Genomic DNA, 20677 nt, shown 5'->3' with positions numbered 1-20677 from the left:
CCCCGCCTCCTGTAACTCACTGGGAGAGTTTTGTGCCAATTAATTCCGCCATTACCCAGTGGCCACTCAACTATCCCTTCGGTTCCGCCCAGTGGTGTCAACTGCGTTGACAACGCCTAAGTGTGCGCATGCGTCCCAGCGCTACCGCTTTTGGACCTCTCTTCTTTTAGACCGGGACTCTGCGCACGCCCAAAGGGCTCCCCCGCGTCTTAGCGCTCTACCACCTTCCTGCGCGTGCGTCGGGTTTCCTGCCTTCAACTTTTCCTTTTCCGGGTCCCAACTAGGCCTGTCGGGCGCATGCGCCACTGCTGGCTGGCGGCTCGCCGCTCCTTCCGGCCTCCCCCTTGGGCCGGGTCCCGCAGTAGCCGGGCGAGCACGGAGACCGAAGCGAGTGACCTGTAACCCCGGAAGTGGACCTCAGGGTCCCGGGGCTCTCCCCGGGCCGGAGCCGAGGGAGCCGTCGACTGCACCCTCGGAACACCCACTCCACGCCCATCTCTGGATGCCGCCGACGGGTGTCCGGCCCGTGCCCCGCGCTTGCCTACCGGCTCGGCCCCTCGGAGCAGTTCTGGGCCGGGGGTGGGGGCCTGGACCCCGCCCCTGATGAGGCTCCACCCCCGCGTCCAGGCCTCGCACCGCTGACTGCCCGGGTCGGCCCCGCCCCCTGCCCGCCCCCTCGCCCGGCAGACCCCTCTCCCCGGCTGGGGGAGGCCATGGCGTGAGCGCGAGGCCGGGCCCCGGGGCCCTCGGGCACCAGGCGGGGCATGGACCAGCGGCCGCCCCCATGAGGGTCCCGGGAGGGGGGCGCGCGCAGCAGCGGCGGGGCCATGGGGTCGCAGGTATTGCAGATCCTGCGCCAAGGGGTGTGGGCCTCGCTCACTGGCGGTTGGTTCTTCGACCCGCACCAGAGCACCTTCTCCAACTGCTTCCACCTTTACGTCTGGATCTTCCTGCTCACCTTTCCTTTCTTGCTGTACATGGTGAGATGCTGCCGCCACCTGTAACTCCCGCCGGGGAAAGGGAGGGCAGATGTCACGGAGGGGTGCCAACCTGGCAGGGATTCGGCGCTGTGGGGGTGGAGAGAGGACTCACTGCAGAGTTTGGGGTATATGGAGGAGTGGCCAAATTATTCCTTAATTGGGTTGGGTGACCTTGAGCCTCTCATTTGATTTGTCTCCAGTGAGAGGATAGAACCCCTTGACAGGGTCCTTGTACCAGTTGTAAGGGATGGGTGAGGAGGTCTTGTGAATTTGTGAAAGCTGGCTGTGACTGTGGTGGTAGGTCTACCCCGTGGGGAGAGGGGACGGGGCTGCGTGAGGAGGAACCTGACTTGCTGCTGCCTCCAGGTCCTGCCCCCCAGCGTGATGGTGGCCGGTGTGTACTGCTTCGTGGTGGCTGTCATCTTCACTACCATCAAGACTGTGAACTATCGGCTACATGCTATGTTCGATCAAGGCGAGATTGTGGAGAAGCGCAACTCGACCATGGGGGAGCCAGAGGAGGAGCCTGCGCAGGGGGACAGCAGTCTGCCCAGGTGAGTGGGGGAGGGGCTGTGTTGGGAATTAAGGGGTCTTAGTGCCTGGGCTTAAGCCTCGGAGCCTTAGGGACATTGGCTTCAGGAGCAGGTGAGCACCTGTTCTGTGGTCAGCCCCAGACTTGTGAGAGGACCCTTGGGAAGAGAGGAGTGCTGGGGATAGCGGAGGAAGTATAATCTCAAGGGAGGGGGAGGTTAGCTGAAAGTTGATGCTTTTCTTCACTGCTAGGGACCCTGGTGTGGAGATGACAGTGTTTCGGAAAGTGAGTTCCACGCCTCCGGTACGCTGTAGCTCCCAGCATTCTGTGTTTGGCTTCAACCAGGTCTCGGTGAGTGGTCCCTACCCTCGGCCTGTCCCACTCCTCTCCTGGGAGCCTGTCCCCACTGGGGTATGTCCCGAGCCTACTTCTTACTCTGCTTGTTCCTTCATTTCTCTCTTTGTCTGCTCAGGAGCTGCTGCCCCGGATGGAGGACTCTGGGCCCCTCAGAGGTAGGTGGCTGCTGGCTGTGCGGAATGAGAGGGCACCCCGATGTCTTGAAACCCTGCTGACACCTGTGGGGCCGTGGTTGCAGACATCAAGGAGCTGGTGCGGGAGCAGGGCAGCAACAATGTGATCGTGACCTCAGCGGATCGAGAGATGCTGAAGCTAAGCTCACAGGAGAAACTGAGTGAGTGGGCATGATTTGGCAGGGGCTTGTGGGGAGGATTGGCTATTTTGTCTTCGAGTCACCCCAACTTTTGCTTCCCCAGAGCTCTCTTTGTCCTTCAGGATGGGGCCTTCTCGTTGTCCTGCCCCAGCTGGGCCCTGGGGAAGCGGTGGCCACAGGACCCCCTTAGTGACTGGTTCCTTTTGCAGCATGCCCTTTCCTCATCTTGTCTTCCTTTTTTCTGATAGTTGGAGACCTTCCCCAGACACCCCCGGGGGCTGCCCCAGACCCCTCTCTCCCCAGCACAGACTCTTCAGAACGTTCTCCCTTGGCTGGGGATGGAGCCCCCTGGAGTGGGAGCAGTGTGGCCGACACTCCCATGAGCCCCCTTCTGAAGGGGAGCCTCAGCCAGGAGCTGAGCAAGAGCTTCCTGACCCTGACCCGGCCTGAGCGGGCCCTTGTGAGGACCAGCAGTCGACGGGAACAACGCCGGGTAGCAGGCGGCTACCAGCCCCTGAACCGGCGGGGCTCCGGTGAGCCCACGCCCCAGAAAGCGGGCTCCTCGGATTCCTGCTTCAGTGGCACTGACAGGGAGACGTTGAGCAGCTTCAAGAGCGAGAAGACCAACTCAACCCATCTGGACAGCCCCCCCGGTGGGCAAGCCCCCGAGGGCAGCGACACAGACCCTCCGTCTGAGGCTGAGCTGCCCGCATCACCAGATGCCGGAGTCCCCTCTGATGACACGCTGCGTTCCTTTGACACAGTCATAGGAGCGGGGACGCCACCGGGCCCAGCTGAGCCACTCCTGGTTGTGCGGCCCAAGGACTTGGCCTTGCTACGGCCCACCAAACGGCGGCCCCCCATGCGAAGACACTCCCCACCTGGCCGTGCCCCTCGGCGGCCCCTGCTTGAAGGTGGGGGCTTCTTTGAGGACGAAGACACCAGCGAGGGCAGCGAACTGAGCCCAGCCTCCAGCCTCCGCTCTCAGCGCCGCTACAGTACTGACAGCTCTTCTTCCACTTCCTGCTATTCCCCCGAGAGCCCCCGTGGTGCAGCAGGGGGACCCCGGAAGCGACGGGCCCCCCATGGGGCTGAGGAGGGGGCTGCTGTGCCCCCCAAGCGGCCCTACGGGACCCAGCGGACGCCTAGTACCGCCAGCGCCAAAACGCATGCCCGCGTGCTGAGCATGGATGGGGCCGGGGGTGATGTCCTCAGGGCCCCCCTGGCTGGCTCCAAGGCTGAGCTGGAGGCCCAGGCGGGGGTGGAGCTGGCTTCTGGTGAGCCTGCTCTGCTGCCCGCTGAGGCCCACAGGGGACCTGCTGCCAACCAGCCCGGCTGGCGGGGGGAGCTGCAAGAGGAAGGTGCTGTGGGGGGAGGTGAGTGCCCGCTCTGCTGGGGGCGTGGGGGGGGTGAACTAGGTATGGGCTTGGGTTTGGACAAAGGCCAGGCTGGAGTGGAGCTGGTCAGAGTTGGCTCGGCCTCTGTCTCAGGCAGCAGGTGGATGTGGACTGAGTGGTTGAGTGATGTCTGCTGAACCCCTCAGATGAGCAGGGCTGGGAGATCTCAGACACCTGGCTCCAGGTCCTGCAGTTAGCACAGAGCCCCGTGCATCGGGGACTCTGAGCGTCCACATTCATTCTCCTGGGCCACCAGCGGGGCAGGGCAAGAGCGTGTCCTTATTTCCAAATGTGGAAACTGAGGCACAAGCGGTTAGGTGACCTGGCTAGGCCCCGGAGGCAGGACACGGTTGGATTAGGCCTGACCTAATCAGGAGCAGCTGCCAGCGCCCCCCCCACCCCCCCCACCCCCGTGTCCGAGGCTGTGTCCGAGCCTCTGTGGCTTATGCACGGGGCCTCTCCCTGGGCAGCAGCTGACGAGACTGGCAAGCGGGACCGCACGAGCAGTGTGCGGCGGACTCAGGCCATCCGCAGGCGCCACAATGCGGGCAGCAACCCCACCCCTCCAGCCTCTGTCATGGGCTCGCCGCCCAGGTGAGCGCCTGCCGGTCGGTCGGAGGGGTGGCGGGGGCCGGTGGCTCTGAGTGGCGCTGACCCGCGGGCTGGCCCTTCCTCAGCAGCCTGCAGGAGGCTCAGCGCAGCCGGGCCGCCTCTCACTCCCGGGCGCTGACGCTGCCCTCCGCCCTGCACTTCGCTTCCTCCCTGCTGCTCACGCGGGCCGGCGCCACCGTGCACGAGGCCTGCACCTTTGATGACACGTCCGAGGGTGCCGTGCACTACTTCTACGACGAGAGCGGTGAGCCCCTCCCCGAGTCCGGGGGCCCGGCACCCCCTCTCCCTCCTGCCGAGGGTCTTCGTCGTCCCAGTGGCAGTGCTCACGCTGTTGGCCACGGACCACCCGCTCAGCCCGTGGTGACTGCTTTCCCTGTGCTGCCCGCCATCAAACCTGCAGTCTCTCTGGGACGTGGGTGGCCTCATTATCTCTGCTCTGCCTGTGAGGAAGCTGAGGCACGGCCTGAAGTCACAGCTGAGCAAGTGGCAGAACAGGGACCCGAACCCAGGGCGGGCTGACCTGCAGGCCCTCTCCTCCCCAGCTCGGGGTTCCTAGGGGCTGGGCTGCCATCCAGGGGAACTCCTCACTGGGTGGTCCATGTGGGTGAGGCCTCGGTGCCCCTGTCCCTGACGTGCTGCCTTGTGTCCCATACCCCTGGCCCAGGTGTGCGGCGTTCCTACACCTTCGGCCTAGCTGGAGGCGGCTACGAGAACCCTGTGGGGCAGCAGGGGGAGCAGGCAGCCAATGGAGCTTGGTGAGTCTCCAAGCTGGGGCTCTCCTGGCCAGCAGCCTGGCAGGTTGCCGTTTCTGGGGATTTTCTCATTTTTTTTGCTGTGCTGGGGCAGGGACAGCTCAGAACCTTCAGAAGAAGAGAGTGGGAAGCAGCAAAGGGCAGGCGTACGGGGATCCTTTGACACTGTAGGAACGTGACATTTCTGGGCAGGAGGCTTCCAGGAAGCCCAGGGCCTGGGAGGCAGGCACTTCTGCCACTGGCTTCCTCTGGGTCCTCTGTGATCCTCTTGGGTATCTGAGCAGCCCCCTGAGGACCCTGGTCATGGCCTGACTTTGGCCTTAGTCCCACCACTGTCCTGGGGCTCTCCAGTGGCTCCGATCTTCATGGCTGCTGTTCCTACAGGGACCGCCACTCGCATTCCTCCAGCTTCCACTCGGCCGATGTCCCTGAGGCAGCGGGCGGCCTGAACCTGCTGCAGCCGAGGCCCGTGGTTCTGCAGGGCATGCAGGTGCGCCGTGTGCCCCTGGAGATCCCGGAGGTGAGGAGCCAGTGGTCAGGGTAGCACCTGTAGGAGGGGCCGCAGCGGCAGGGGGCGCAGGGCAGGTCGCGGAGCCCAGGTGCCGAGAGGGACAGGCCGCTCAAGTGAGGGCTCTGGGGGCCCGCGTTTGTGTCCTGACCTTTGATGGCTGCCCCTGGGTGTGCAGGCTCTGGTTCTCTGTGGCTCAAGGAGTCGTTCATTCGTTTATTCGACAAGTGTGTATGGAGTATCTTCTTTATTCTGGAGAGGCCCACAGGGAGCGGGGAGGGCGGGTCTCTGCGGTGAAACCCGCAGAAGAGGTCAGCTTACACGGCCGTGGCCTGGCGCTCCATGTGCTGGGCCTGGGCGCGTGGCATGGCTCTGGGCACTCTGTCCCTGCTCGTTACCATAACCTCCCGTTTCACTCTGAAAGCGTCCCGCTTTGGATAATAATTTACGCGGTCAGTCTAGGAACAACAGAAGCGTTAAGGACGTGCAAGACGCAGACTCAGAATTTAAAGAATTATGGTAAAAAGGGCACCCACACACTTAACGCTCAGGGTCACAGAACACATGCCGTGCTCAGAAGCCCCACGTGTCCCTTTCTGATGCACTTATTCTCCTTAGTTGTCACACAGGAGGGGCACCATGGTCCTGATACAGCTGATGGCCACATCCAGAGGCAGGGGCCGTGCATCTTTGGCTCTGCATGGTATCCCCAAGGCCTGGCACAGGGCCAGGCCCATAGCTTGCCCCCTAAGTATTTGCTGAATGAAGGGCACAAGAAATTCCAAGAGATTGAGTAGCTTGCCTAGGGCCTCACAACACGGCCATTGGCACCCAGGCCTGTCGTCAGGGCTGGTGCTCTATGTGTTCAGCGTGGGGTGGTCAGAGTGACCCATGAGGGCTCTGTCCAGGAGGACGGTACCATTTGTACTGGGTCCCAAAGGACAGGGTGGACTTCACTGAGCCCAGGAAGAGGCAGGAGAGGCTGCCTGAGTGGGGAGGACAGACATGGGCGCGGGCGACTCTGGCCCTCGGCAGCCCCAGCAGTCCCCAGGAGCCATTGAGCCATGTCCCGGGGACCTGGAGAGAGGAGCGCGCCTTTGTGATGGAGCAGCAGGACAGGCCACAGGGCCACTAGGTGGCGGGGACTTTCTTTCTGTGCTGGAGGAGATGGCTGACAAGCCAGTGTGCACCGGGAAGGGGAGTGGTGGCAATGGACCGTGTTGGGGGGCGAGGGGCTGATGGCTGCGGCTGTGGGGACCGCAGTTTGACCTGCTGGACCAGGACTCCCTGCACGAATCCCAGGAGCAGACGCTGATGGAGGAGGCGCCGCCGCGGGCCCAGCACAGCTACAAGTACTGGCTCCTTCCTGGCCGCTGGACGTCCGTGCGCTACGAGCGGCTGGCCCTCCTGGCCCTGCTGGACCGGTGAGTGCCTGGCCCCGGGCCTTCCGGACCCTCTAAACGTGTGGAGCCCATCACGGCATCAGAGAACCTAGTGGCGGGGGCCGCTGAAGGTGCCTCAGGGGCTGAGGTCTGTGGTGGGGTTTGACTAGGTCCTTCTCGGGTATAAAGAGGTGGCTGAGTGGATGGTGCTCTACTTACTCCCTGTCCAAAAGCTCTGCTCCCAGCTGTTCCCATCCAGTCTGTTGCTTTTGTTTGCTTCAGTGTTAAGAGTTGATGAAATTGAGTTCTGTCGTCTAAAAAAGCTCATAAACCCCTTATCTGAGTCTTCCTATTTCTTAGGGGTAATTGAGGCCCAGGAAGCCAGAGAGGGAAGTCAGATGACTTTTGTTGTCTGCGTGGATGGCTTGGGCCTAGAACCTGTGGCCCGGCTTCCCACACTCTGGATTTCCTCCTGGCACTGCAGTGGGCGTGTGCCGGGCACCGCCTGTTTGGGCATGCGCGAGCCGCAGACAGGCAAGCCCCTCAGTGGTGGCCCTTGGAGCCTCAGGGTCTGGAAGGGGCAAAGATCGGGATGCAGGGCAGCAATGGGGCAGCTTCCGGGAGCAGGGGCCACCCGGCCCCGTCCTTGAAAGGGATAGGTTCGTGTATCTAGAGGAGGAGGGGTGGTCTGGGCACAGGCTCAGAAGTGGGCCTTTGTGGCTGGGTCTTGCCCTCCTCCCCACTCCACCTGCCTTCGCCCCACTAGCCGGGAAGGAGATGGGTGTGCCCTGACCCTGCTGTCTCTCCAGGACTCGGGGGCTGGTGGAGAACATACTCGGCGTCGGCCTGAGCAGCCTCGTCGCCTTCCTGGGCTACCTGTTGCTGCTCAAGGGCTTCTTCACGGATATCTGGGTCTTCCAGTTCTGCTTGGTCATCGCCTCCTGCCAGTATTCCCTGCTGAAGGTCAGGCCTTGCTCCTTGCGTTTCCTTCCCCCACCCACCTCTTTCCAGATATCTCCATGCCCGCAACCTGTTTTGAGGGGTGTGAGCTCGAAAGCAGAGAAGGTGCTTAAGATCCCCTGTAGTCAGCCTCCCATCTTACCCATGAGAGAACCGAGGCTCAGAACGGTGTAGGGTCCTGACCTGGCCACCCCTGACAGTCCGGTGGTGGAACTGAGCAGGTCCTGGGGTCTCTGACCCTCCCTTGGGCTCTGGCTCTCATTGCCAACGTAGCTCCTGTCTCTTCCAGAGCGTCCAGCCTGATGCGGCATCTCCCATGCACGTGAGTACCAGTGCCTTTCCCCACAAGGCTCGGGCGTGGGCCATGGGTAGGGGCTGAGACAGGTGTGGAGGGGTCTGGGAGAGGCAGGGCTCCCTTACCACCCCTGTGGCCTCAGATCCTCAGTCCTGCTGCCCTCACCCTGCCAGGCTTTCTATCTTGGATCCGGGGCCATGGGCAGGGCACAGGAACATGCATGAGCCTGTGCGTGTGTGCGTGCATGTGTGTGCGGGGTGGTCAGCTGGGCAGACCTGGCCCCTCACCGTCCTGCTCCCCAGGGCCACAACTGGGTGATCGCATATAGCCGGCCTGTCTACTTCTGTATCTGCTGTCTGCTCATCTGGCTGCTGGACGCCCTGGGCTCAGCTCAGCCCTTCCCCCCCGTCTCCCTGTACGGCCTCACGCTCTTCTCCGCCTCCTTCTTCTTCTGTGCCCGTGACGTGGCCACCGGTGAGATCGGGCAGCGTTGAGGTGGCCCCGGGGGAGTGAGGGCCCAAGGGTGACGGGCCAAGGGGTGGCCTGCAGGCTGACCGACCGGACCTTTGCTTTCCCTCCCTGACAGTGTTTACCTTGTGCTTCCCGTTCGTCTTCCTCCTGGGGCTCCTGCCCCAGGTCAACACTTGCCTCATGTACCTGCTGGAGCAGATAGATATGCACGGCTTCGGGGGTACAGGTATGGGGCCCATGGGTGGCTTGGGGGTCGGGAGGCAGCGTGGGGCCCAGAAGGAGCTGTGGCTTAGTTATGTGGCTCCAGCCTTTTGCTGATCTTTCTCCTCTGTTTATACTGTGGATCTCAAGAGCCCGTCTCTTCCCCCCTCCTCCCCCCAAGCAAGTGGTTTAAACCCAAGAATGCCAGAAGCTCTGAGGACCTCTCAGGGCTCAGGGAGCAGACCGCAGTGGGCTGGGGATGGGTCCCAGGGAGGTTAGCCTGTGGGAATTGAGGGGCAGCGGGGTGGGGGTGAGGTGGGATGCCAGCAGGTAGGAGTTGGTCTTTACCTGCTCTTTCTCCCCCCTCACAGCTGCCACCAGCCCGCTCACGGCGGTCTTCAGCCTATCCCGCAGCCTGCTCGCTGCTGCCCTGCTCTATGGTTTCTGCCTTGGGGCCATCAAGGTAGGGATGACCTGTGGGGTGGGGGGCATGCTGAGGCCCGGGGGGGTCATTGGGACAGGACTGTGAATTGGGATCAGCAGTGGCTTCTCCCATGGGGGGACCCCCCCAGCGCCCCCCACGCTTACCCTTGCCTCCCTTGACCAGCATGGGTTCTCTCCCCAGACTCCTTGGCCGGAGCAGCACGTCCCTGTCCTCTTCTCGGTCTTCTGTGGCCTCCTGGTGGCACTGTCCTACCACCTGAGCCGTCAGAGCAGTGACCCCACTGTGCTCTGGTGGGTGCCCGCATGTGCCTGTCCGTGCGCATGTGTGTGTTTGTGTGAGTGTGCATGGCAAGAGTTGGCGGTGGGGATCTGTGCACGTGCCTGTCACCAGCTGACCCTGGAGCCCGCGGGAGGAGGGGCGGCCTCCGCAGACCCGGGCCCCTGCCTTTTCTCACCCACCCCAGGTCCCTGATCAGGAGCAAGCTCTTCCCCGAGCTGGAGGAGCGGAGCTTGGAGACAGCTCGGGCTGAGCCCCCAGACCCACTGCCAGACAAGATGCGCCAGTCGGTGGTGAGAGGCTGGAGCATGGGGTTCTAGTCTCGGGGCGGAGGGCTGCCAGGGTGCGGTCGGCCCCGGGCTGGCGGGCACCCACGCTCGTGTGTCCCGGCCTTGCAGCGTGAGGTCCTGCACTCTGACCTGGTGATGTGTGTGGTGATTGCCGTGCTCACCTTCGCCGTCAGCGCCAGCACCGTCTTCATCGCCCTGAAGGTGCGTGTGGCCTGGGCCACCCCTGCCCCCTCGCTCTTTGCAGGAGCCTGCTTAGCTTGAGGGCCCCGGGCCGCCATGGCCTCAGGTCCTTCTCCGCCCAGGCCCGTGCCCCAGCCCCGTGGGCTCCGTGGCCCGCTCGCCTGGGCTGAGCCTCCGGCCTCCCCCTCTTGCAGTCGGTGCTGGGCTTCGTGCTGTACGCGCTGGCCGGGGCCGTGGGCTTCTTCACGCACTACCTGCTGCCGCAGCTCCGCAAACAGCTGCCCTGGTTCTGCCTGTCGCAGCCTGTGCTGAAGCCGTCTGAGTACAGCCAGTATGAAGTGCGCGGTGAGTGCCTGCCCCGGGGCGCTGGGGTCCCTCCGCCCCTCCTGCCCCGGTTGGGGGGCGGGGTACCTGCAGCCTGGTGAGAGCTCAGAGTGCCAGCAGGGGGCAGCCTCTGCCCATGCCCCCGGTCCCCACGCTTGCGCAGGGCCCTGCAGCAGCCCCACCTGCCCTCCCGTCCTGCCTGCTGCGCCCCAGCCAGGCCCCTGCTTGCCTCTCACGCTGCCCGCCCTGCTCTTTCTCTGCTCCTCTTGCTTTCTCTGGGGAGATGGAGGATGTAGAATTCCAAGGCCCTAAAGGGTTCTGTCGTCCGGAAGGATTGACTGGTTGCCCATAGACTAGGTCTGCCAGGCCGATTTTCATTTGGGCTGTGTGATAAAGCGCCTCTAAGCCTCGGGTTCGTCACCTGGATCTGTTACACGAAGTTCCACATGCCCTGTTCTGCGTAAGCGATGAAAGATTTTGCCCACTGGGCTGGCGTTCCCACGTGGCTACAGTCAGCTCAAGCCGGGGGGCCAGTGACCCGTGATGAAGGGGCTGTAGCTCGAGGTCACCGTGTGTGTGGGCCTCACCCAGCCTGCCTTGGCTCCAGCGGACATCAGGGATGTCCTCATTAGGTTTGTTTTTCCACACAGCAGAATGGGCAAGGCGTGTGCCCTGAGACCCTGAATGTCCTGCCCGGGCCTCCTCGCTCTCATTTGAGCTGCCACAAAGTCTCTGGGGACCCGCAGAGCCGCGGTTTGCCTTCCCTCCAGGCCCCCTCCAGGCGTGCACCTGACCTGGCCCAGCAGTGGGAGGGGAGCGCGGAGGGTCAGCAGTCCTGCCTCCCGTTGCAGGCGCTGCGCAGGTGATGTGGTTTGAGAAGCTGTATGCCAGCCTTCAGTGCATCGAGAAGTACCTCATCTACCCTGCCGTGGTGCTCAATGCCCTCACGGTGGACGCCCATGCCGTCGTCAGCCACCCGGACAAGTTCTGCCTCTAGTGAGGACTGCCCCCCCGTCCCCCACCATCCCCGTCTGCATTCCCATGGGACACGTGGGACACCGAAGCCCACAGACGGAATGACGCCTGCCTCAGTTGCCCCAGCAAGCAAGCAAAAGCAGTTCTCGAGCTCCTGACGCTCTCTGTTGAGACAGTTGCCTCTTTGAAAACAGATGTGTCTCCTAGATGTGTCTTTAAAGGGGGACCCCTTTAGAGAGCAGAGACTGAGCGTCCCTCGCCCACAAGAGCAGGGCCCAGCTCGGCGGAGCCCAGGCCAGGGCCGGGGAGGGCTGGGCCCCGACCCCCTCCGCCCCCCGCGAGTCCCACCTGCCACCTAATGCCTGTTCCTCATCCACAGCTGCCGGGCGCTGCTGATGACGGTGGCTGGGCTGAAGCTGTTGCGCTCCGCCTTCTGCTGCCCACCCCAGCAGTACCTGACCTTGGCCTTCACTGTCCTGCTCTTCCACTTCGACTACCCACGCCTCTCCCAGGGCTTTTTGCTCGACTACTTCCTCATGTCCCTGTTCTGCAGCAAGGTGAGTTGGCGGCCACGTTGCCGGCTCTAGGCTGTGCGGCGGGAGCAGAACCTGTCTGCGTTGGCAGCGGGGAGAACTTCCCCAGGGGCCTGCAGCCCTGTAGTTGCTGCCCCACGTCGACCCCGCCATGGGCCTTTGCAGCACGTGCCCCAGGGGCACGGAGGAAGCTGTGGTTTAAAGCACCAAAGTGACATGCCTCGGGTCCCCCAGAGAATTGGTGACCAGCCAGGACTTGAATCCAAGTCTGTCTGGCTTCGCTGCCTGTTCTCGGAGTCATGGCCCTTCACCACCTTCCTCGTGAGCAGTTACTAGGTAGTCAAGACTTGGCCTTGTCCTCTGGAAACCAGCCTCTGAGCTCTGCCCCTTGGCCGGCCACAGCCCTGGGGAACAGTTAAGAGCTGAGTTTCAAAAGCCCCTGGGGCCTGGATAGATCTAGACTGCTCTGCCACACCGTGGGACCCCCTGGTGTGGGGTTCAGTGGGGGAATCACTGAACAGAGAGCCATTCCCTGACACTGTACCGGAGGCCTGGGGTGGTGCCTGCCATGAGACCCCAGCATGGCCCTGAGCCATTTTCTCTTTTACATGGGCGTTCTAGTCTGGCTTCTGGTCTGGTCCAGGATGGTAGAGATCCAAACTGTGACCCCTCTGAGGGCGGGGCCCGTCTCGACTTTCAATATCATGGTCGAGGCCCAGCCTCATCACTGACTGATGGCTTGAGCAAGTCGTCATCCTACCCTGCTTTTTCTGAACTTTCCCATCTGCAAAATGGGGCCAGAATGGGAAGCTCCCAGGGTGGTCCTGCCAATAGTCGGCTAACGCTCCCTTAGAGGGTCTGCTAACAATAACAGGTGCTTTGAGCCAGGTCCAGAGAGAAAGGGCTGGGAGTGATGTTGAGCTTGCCTCCCACACGGGCAGCCGCTGGGGTAGCCCTGAGGCTCTGCGTGGGTCCTTGGCTGACCCCCGCTCTGTGAGTGACCTGCGTATCTTTTCCTTTGCCCTCTCCGACCCTGCCAGTTGTGGGACCTGCTGTACAAGCTGCGTTTTGTGCTGACCTACATCGCACCCTGGCAGATCACCTGGGGCTCCGCTTTCCACGCTTTCGCCCAGCCCTTCGCCGTGCCTCGTACCCAGCCTGCTGCCCGCGGCCTGGGGTGGGGGGGTGGCGTGCGGGGAGGACGGCGGCCTGGACGGGGGCGCGCGGGGCAGGTTGATGAGAGTTAACGGGTGGTGAGGGAGGCTAGGGAGGGTCCTGTGTGCCCGCCACCTCCTTGACTCGTGCCCAGACTCGGCCATGCTGTTCGTTCAAGCTCTGCTCTCGGCACTTTTCTCCACGCCACTCAACCCCCTGCTGGGCAGCGCCGTCTTCATCATGTCCTACGCGCGGCCCCTCAAGTTCTGGGAGCGCGACTACAAGTGAGTCTCGAGGGAGCAGGCGGGTCACCCAGCGGGGCCTCAGAAGGAAGGGGAGCTTGGAGCCCCGGCGGGGCGCAGAGAGAGGCCGCGGCAGGGGTGCAAGTGCTTGGGCATGGCAGGCTTCAGGTGGCTGATCTGATGAGCGCAAAACCTGAGTCCGTCCAAGCCTCGGGCTCACCCCCTGTGCTTCCTGGCTGTGTGGTCCTGGGGGAGTCCCCTCACGTCCCGGAGCCTCGGCCTCCTGTGAAATGGGACTCTCATGGCATCTGCCCAGAGCACAGGGGTGTGGGCTCCAAGGCCGCCGTGGTGGGCTGGCGGGGATCCTCTTCGGAACCTGTCGGCCGACTATGTTTGTCATTCTGTCTGAACAGCACTAAACGTGTGGATCATTCCAACACCCGCCTGGTCACACAGCTGGATCGGAACCCCGGTGTGTACTCGGCCACCCGGGGGCCTTTAGGGCAGCGCCTCCGTGGGGAGGGGGCCTCGCTCGTCATTTTGTCCATTTGTCTGTCTGTCCTGGGTCTCAGGCGCTGACGACAACAACCTCAACTCCATCTTCTACGAGCACTTGACACGCTCGCTGCAGCACACGCTGTGTGGGGACCTGGTGCTGGGCCGCTGGGGCAACTATGGCCCTGGCGACTGCTTCGTCCTGGCCTCCGACTACCTCAACGCCCTGGTGCACCTCATCGAGGTCGGCAATGGCCTTGTCACCTTCCAGCTGCGTGGCCTTGAGTTCCGGGGTGAGCCTTGGGGCCTGGGCCTGACGTTTCATAGCGTGTGAGGGCTGGGTTCTAATCCAGCCCTGCCCTGGTTTGCACGGTGACCTTGAGCAAGGCACTCTTCCTCCCTAGGCCTGGGTTTCCCAGTATGAGTGGTGAGGTGTCAGGGTCTCATTCAGCCAAGCCGTGTCCCTGTCCTGACTCTGGGTCCACAGGGACCGAACAGGCTGCTCTGGCGGAAGCGTGGGCCTGGAGCTCTGGGTTCTCCCACCAGCTGCCCCTGACCTGCTCTCTGGTCTTGGGCTTGGCTCAGGTTGGGTGCCACATAAAGCCCCTGGTGGGTGAGCTAGTAGCTCTTTGCCCTCAGGAAGACGCACATGCTGGATGTCAGCCTCGGAAGAGGCCTCTGAGGGTACACAGGGGCTCGAGGCACAGCTCACGAGTACTGTGAACCTGAGCAGGTCACTTCTATGAGTTTCAGTCTTTGCCGTGGCCTCTGGGAGTCTGGAGGAGGAAGGGTCGTGCATCTAGTAACGGTTGCTCCCGGCATCCCCAGGCAGGGAACAGTGAAGACCTGGGCACTTGCTAGGGGGAAGGCGGGCAGGGAGGTCCCGGTGGCCCCCTGACCGGGCGCCGCGCACCTGCAGGTACATACTGCCAGCAGCGCGAGGTCGAGGCCATCACGGAGGGCGTGGAGGAGGATGAGGGCTGCTGCTGCTGTGAGCCCGGCCACCTGCCGCGGGTCCTGTCCTTCAATGCCGCCTTCGGGCAGCGCTGGCTGGCCTGGGAGGTGACGGCCAGCAAGTACGTGCTGGAGGGCTACAGCATCAGCGACAATAACGCGGCCTCCATGCTGCAGGTCTTTGATCTCCGCAAGATCCTCATCACTTACTACGTCAAGGTACGGCCGGCGGGTGGCTGGGCAGCAGGGGTCCCTGCTAACGATCGCTCACTGACCGGGAGCATCCTGAGTATCATCTTCTGGTTGGTTGGGAACCGGTTTGCCCAAGGGAAAGAGAGGCCTTTGAGAGTTTAAGCATTCTCCAAGATGCCACCCACCACGGGACAGCAGGCCTCAGGGGCCCCGGCAGCTTGTGTGTGGCTGCAACAGTGGGGCGTGGGGGCGGGGCTCGCTGTCACCCTCCTCTAGAAGATGCACTTTGGACAGTGAGTACGGGGGGCAGGTGGGCAGCGTGGGCAGGGATCCCCTCACTGGGCTGCTGGTCCTGGGAAGGGCAGCTGCTGAGGCCAGCCTTCTAGACCCCCAGGAGCCCGCCCCCCTCCCATCAGCACAGAGGGACGATGATGCTAACGGTGGTAAGTGATAACCATAGGCGTGGCTGCCCAGCAGTGGTGACTACCAGGGGGCAGGCTCTGTGCCAGGCACCACTCCTGAGCTGGGTGAAGCCCACCACACCCTTCGAGAGAGATCCCGATGTCTGAGCTGTGGAAGTTGGCTGACAAAACGAAGTGATTAGCCTGAGGTCCCAAGATCAGGAGAAAGTGGCGGAGCCGAGCTCAGACCCAGGCCCGGGCCTGGTGCTCCAAGCCCCTGTGGGCGGTGTTGAGGGCTGTGAGGCACAGTGTGGGGTCCAGTGGGAGCCCTGGACTGGGTTCTGGGAAGCCTCCTTTGGGATGTCACCTCCTTTGCTGTGCCTCAGTTTATCCCCTTGAGGAGGAGGGGTCACTGTAGTTCTGTGAGCGGACAGGAATGATGGCCCCCAGAGGAAGGGCACCATGGCAGTGAGGTGAGGGCCGCTCCTGCCCACGTTCCCTCTGCCCTCAGCAGCTGCCCTGGGGCTCCCTGTGTGGGGCCGGGGTGGGGGGAGGCGTGCTGGGGCCCAGGGAAGCCTGCTCACCTGAGGTTCTCTCTAAGGCAGTCCTCTGCACCTCCTAGCTGTCCTCTTGTCTCTGTGGACATCCCATCTGTGGCACACACCAGAGAAGCTGTAATTTCTCTGTCGTTTTTCCCGTCCACGCAGCCACCCCTAGCGAAGGGTGTGCAAGCCTCACGCCCCTCACCTTCACCAAGAAAGACGCTGTGGTCCAGACAGGGACATTCCTAGTCTCAGGTCATCCGGGGTCACAGTTCTGTCCACCTTCTTCCCCCACTGGCAGAGAAGTGCCCTTACGCAGGTCACCCTGCTGCTTCCCGCAAGCCCAGCTCAAGGCCAACGCGGCCTTCTCGTGGCCGTGCACCGGGCACCCAGCCAGGCCCGGGCTGGCAGGCCGAGATGAGCCCCGCCCCTGCCCAGTTTGCCGCCCCGTGGGGGAGCTCACCGGCCACAGCCACAGCTGCCTCACAGGCCGGGCACGGTCAGAGCAGGGTAGGGGTGTCCGGAGGACCTGGGGAATGCTCTGCCATGTGAGTTGGGGCTGCCCGGGCAGTGCCTGGTGGGGGGTGGCAGCTGTTGAGGGCAGCCTCTCGGGCCTGCATATCCCACCAGAGCTACCCTGCTGGACGTTCCTACTCCTGCTGCCTGGGGGCCCTCTGCTCGTGGCCAGCTGCAGTACCTGCCCCAGCCCTGGACTTCCCACCCTGTCCCGGGCACGGGGCCAGCCCCATCGGCTCCATCCCAGGGTGGCACATGGAATCCCAGTAACCTTCCTGGTTGCCAACTGCCAGCCTCACACTGCCCATTCGTCCTGCCCGTCTGCCTTCCAGAAGCTCTTCTCCGTTGGCTCAAACCCCTGTTCAGCAACAAGCATCCCCTGAAAGGGTACAGGAGCCTCTGACTTTGGACACAGGTTACTGCGCCCTTGCCTTTCCTCTGAGAGGAATGCCCTGTGGCTGTCAGCCCTCAGCTGCCTGAAGGGACCCAGGACCCACAGGCACTTAGGCCCCACTGGCCTGTAGGCAGCCCCACTACCTCAGCCTGACCTTCCAAGGCCTCTGAGATCTGGATGCCACAGCGGAATGGTGTGGAAGGTCCTGGGGGCTCCAATCCTAGCTCAGTCTGCCCTGCTGTGTAACCTCAGGCAAGTTTGCTGTCTTTCTGAACCTCAGTCTCTTAACAAGTGGGGGATCTTCTGAAGCAAGCAGGCGAGCACTTGCCACAGTGCAGAACCTTCCAGGGGATGCTTGGTAAGGGGGGGCTGCTTCCTGGCAGCTTTCTCTCTTCTCCTCCCTGGCCTCGGAGAGGGGAGCAGACTAGCCCGTGTAGCTTCAGGGAACTCAGAGGAGACACGAGGTGGGTGTCCTAGGCCGCATCCTGGTGCTTTCTCTTCCGTGGCTAGGGCATGACCCCAGTCACTGGCCCCAGCTCTGATGCCTGCCCTCTCCTCCCAGAGCATCATCTACTACGTGAGCCGCTCACCGAAGCTGGAGGCGTGGCTCAATCATGAGAGCATCGCAGCAGCCCTGCGGCCCGTGAGGGCGCCGGGCTACGCTGACTCGGACCCCACCTTCTCACTGAGTGTGGATGAGGACTATGACCTTCGCCTCTCCGGCCTCTCACTGCCTTCCTTTTGTGCGGTGCACCTTGAGTGGATCCAGTACTGTGCCTCCCGGCGCAGCCAGGTCCGGCCCCCACTACCCTGGGGCTGCCCCCCCTGCTCCATCCCCAAGTTCTCCCTTCCCTGTACGGGTCCTCTTGCTCTCACCCTCCCTTGGTCTGGGCCCTAGCCCCCACCGCAAGTTCCCTGTCCTGGATCTGAGTGGGGCTCTGGGGACGGGGTCCTTGTGCTGCAGCCTGTGGACCAAGATTGGAACTCGCCGCTGGTCACGCTGTGTTTTGGCCTGTGTGTGCTGGGCCGACGGGCCCTGGGGACAGCCTCGCATAGCATGTCTGCCAGGTGAGCGCCACAGGTCCAGCCGGGCCTCCTGTGTTTTCCTTTACCCTCTCCGCAAAGAGCTCTGGGCCAGCAGCCCCCAGGAACCACATCAGCCCTTCCTTAAGGGCGGCTCCTCCCTGTGGGCAAGGCGCCTCCCAGTTCTAGACCTTGTGCGTTCCTCACCACCCCGTGAGGGACCTAGACAGAGACCAACCTTGTCAGGATGGGGAAGCGGAGGCCCAGCATAAAGAATGGTCTCAGCTCAGACCCCTGTGTGGAGCGCCAGAGCTCCGAAACCTTCACGCTCCCCTGTTCCTTCTCTCCCCCAGCCTGGAGCCCTTCCTCTACGGCCTGCACGCCCTGTTCAAGGGGGACTTCCGCATCACCTCCCCGCGTGACGAGTGGGTCTTTGCTGACATGGACCTGCTTCATCGTGTGGTGGCGCCCGGGGTTCGCATGGCCCTCAAGCTTCACCAGGTGGGGAGAGGTGTGCCCAGGTAGGGTGGGCATTTGGGGGATGAAGCCCCTCCACAGGGCAGGGGCCGCTGACCCAGCCTCCATCCCGTTGGCCCCGCAGGACCACTTCACATCCCCAGATGAGTACGAGGAGCCGGCCGCTCTGTATGATGCCATCGCCGCCAACGAGGAGCGCCTGGTCATCTCACATGAGGGTGACCCGGCCTGGCGCAGCGCCATCCTCAGCAACACACCCTCACTGCTGGCTCTGCGCCACGTCCTGGATGACGCCTCGGACGAGTACAAGATCATCATGCTCAACCGGCGCCACCTCAGCTTCCGAGTCATCAAGGTGTGGAGGGAGGGCCCTCCCCACCCCCCGCTGGCCCCCCGGCCCCCCCCCACAGGCCCCCCGGTCTCCCCCCCCGCCGGCCCCCCGGCCTCCCCCCCCCCCCCGTCGGCCCCCCGGCCCGGCCCCCTGACCCTTGTGCGTGGCCGCCCGCAGGTGAACCGCGAGTGCGTCCGTGGCCTGTGGGCCGGGCAGCAGCAGGAGCTGGTGTTTCTGCGCAACCGCAACCCCGAACGTGGCAGTATCCAGAATGCCAAGCAGGCGCTCCGCAACATGATCAATTCTTCCTGTGACCAGCCGCTGGGCTACCCCATCTACGTGTCGCCCCTTACCACCTCGCTGGCCGGCAGCCACCCCCAGCTGCGGGCACTGTGGGGCGGCCCCGTCAGCCTGAGTGCCATTGCCCGCTGGCTTCTGCACAGCTGGGAGAGGTGAGCCCTGCACGCCGCCCTGAGCCCGCGGGGCTGAGGTCCTGGAGTGGGAAGCAGAGGCTCAGCGAGGTGAAGCAACTTCCTCCTAGGGCTCAGAGTGAGGAAGTGCTGGAGCCAGGCCTGGGCCCTCAGAGCCGACACCATCCCAGAGCTGACCCGCCTTCACGCTGCGCTCCCACAGTTGAAGGTGGCCTTTCGCCTTCAGAGCCGTCGATAATGCCTCTCTTAGAAGACCCTGCAAAGTAGATGGCAAAATCTCTTAGAGATGGGATCCTGGGGCTCAGCGATGTTAGCTGGCGTGTCCTAGAGCTGGGGACTTGCGCCTCTGCAGTCTCGGGCCCTCCCCCTGCCAACCTGTCCCCCCCCCCCCGCCGCCCCCATCCCAGGCTTCATAAGGGCTGCGGTGCCGGCTGCAACAGCGGTGGGAACGTGGACGACTCGGACTGTGGCGGAGGCGGCGGCTTGACCTCCCTCAGCAATAACCCCCCCCCGGCACACCCCACACCTGAGAGCACAGCAGGTGAGCTGGCAAGGCCAGCCTGAGCCAGTGGGCGAGAGCAGCCGAGCTGAGATCTTGACCCTCTTATCTGTCTCCCACAGGCAGTGGCGACCAGCCCCTCCCTCCCGGCCCAGGCTGGGGCCCTCGGCCTTCCCTGAGCGGCTCTGGTGATGGGCGCCCCCCTCCTCTGCTGCAGTGGCCGCCCCCTCGGCTCCCTGGAGCAGCCCCTGCTTCCCCCGCCCCCACTGAGGGTCCCCGGCCCTCAAGGCCCCCTGGCCCTGGTCTCCTCAGTTCTGAGGGTCCCAGTGGGAAGTGGAGCCTGGGGGGTCGGAAGGGGCTAGGGGGCTCTGAGGCGGAGCCAGCCTCAGGGAGCCCCAAAGGAGGCACTCCCAAATCTCAGGTAAGGGTCCTGTGGAAGGCTTGCGTCCTGAGCTACTCAGGTCTGCTTTTCCACCAACCTCTCTCCCCTCTCCTAGGCGCCCCTAGACCTCAGCCTCAGCCCGGATATCAGCACCAACGCCTCCTCGCCCCTCAGAGCAGCCCAGGACATTCCTTGCTTGGACAGCAGTGCTCCTGAGAGTGGCACACCCACTGGGACCCTGGGTGACTGGCCTGCCCCTGCTGAGGAGCGTGAGAGCCCGGCCGCCCAGCCCCTGCTGGAGCATCAGTACTGAGCGGCCTGGTACCCTCTGGATCCCAGCCCCAGGATTCAGTAACTTGGATCCCTGATCTCTGGCCCCTTTGCTGGACCACAGAACTGAGTGGCTTTGGCTTCCACATCTGAATCCTCACCTCTGGCTGCCTTAGCTAGAGTATCAGAACTAAGTGGCCCAGATCTCTGACCTTGATCCCTGATCTCTCATCCCTAGTCCAGGGCCTGGGCTCCCCAAACTGAGGCAGGCAGCTTCCCAGCCAGGCCCTAAAAGCCAAACCCATGGGCTGGTCCCGCTTCGAGCCCGAGGCCAGGACTGACTTGACTTGGCCCCTGGGCCTGCACTGCCTGCAGGGGCAGCCCCCTGGCCTGGACCTGGGGCTGAAATGTGGGAAGGGTGGTTTCTTTTTTTCTTTCTTTTTTTTTTTTTTTTTCGTGCTTCGGAGACACCAGAATTAATAACACTATTTTTGATTTTGGTTGGTGTTTTCTTTTTCTGACTGGGAATGTTTGGGTGGAGGGTAGAGGAGGGTGGCCAGGTCAGGGTAGATGAGCACAGAGAGGGGGAT

The 20677-nt window shown here is 63.2% G+C and overlaps 1 protein-coding gene across 7 annotated transcripts; it reads left to right on the top strand.

Moving 5' to 3' along the window:
• Positions 1-271: 271 nt before the first annotated feature.
• Positions 272-20587, top strand: PCNX3 (pecanex 3). Of its 7 annotated transcripts, none has more exons than XM_078057776.1 (35): positions 274-980; positions 1347-1534; positions 1764-1863; positions 1985-2024; positions 2108-2203; positions 2431-3558; positions 4050-4173; positions 4257-4435; positions 4856-4946; positions 5328-5463; positions 6733-6875; positions 7643-7796; positions 8083-8115; positions 8391-8562; positions 8675-8785; positions 9132-9223; positions 9386-9495; positions 9669-9774; positions 9880-9972; positions 10146-10296; positions 11127-11271; positions 11630-11807; positions 12824-12932; positions 13093-13222; positions 13594-13652; positions 13753-13968; positions 14595-14848; positions 17237-17467; positions 17639-17742; positions 18051-18198; positions 18299-18529; positions 18683-18957; positions 19344-19477; positions 19558-19856; positions 19933-20587. In XM_078057776.1, the coding sequence occupies exons 1-35, from the start codon at positions 828-830 to the stop codon at positions 20128-20130; spliced, it is 6111 nt and encodes a 2036-aa protein (XP_077913902.1). In that variant the 5' UTR covers positions 274-827; the 3' UTR covers positions 20131-20587. The 7 variants fall into 7 exon arrangements, with proteins under 7 accessions (XP_035933525.1, XP_035933526.1, XP_077913902.1 ...); XM_036077629.2 differs by having other exon boundaries at positions 275-980; positions 4053-4173; positions 6715-6875; XM_036077630.2 differs by having other exon boundaries at positions 275-980; positions 4260-4435; positions 6715-6875.
• The last annotated feature ends 90 nt before the right edge of the window (positions 20588-20677 follow it).

This window comes from Halichoerus grypus, chromosome 11, assembly GCF_964656455.1.
Source record: "Halichoerus grypus chromosome 11, mHalGry1.hap1.1, whole genome shotgun sequence".
Taxonomy (NCBI): domain Eukaryota; kingdom Metazoa; phylum Chordata; class Mammalia; order Carnivora; family Phocidae; genus Halichoerus; species Halichoerus grypus.
Note: the sequence above shows the minus strand (reverse complement) of the source record. Positions and strands in the feature narration are given on the sequence as shown.

What these genes read in the sequence shown, in the direction of transcription:
- PCNX3 (XM_036077628.2), top strand. Translation starts at nt 828, where the DNA reads ATGGGGTCGCAGGTATTGCAGATCCTGCGCCAAGGGGTGTGGGCCTCG. An exon ending in CCAGCCCTTCGCCGTGCCTC is followed by an intron (nt 12,933 to 13,092) that starts GTACCCAGCCTG and finishes ACTCGTGCCCAG; the next exon opens with ACTCGGCCATGCTGTTCGTT. An exon ending in GCGTGGCCTTGAGTTCCGGG is followed by an intron (nt 13,969 to 14,594) that starts GTGAGCCTTGGG and finishes GCGCACCTGCAG; the next exon opens with GTACATACTGCCAGCAGCGC.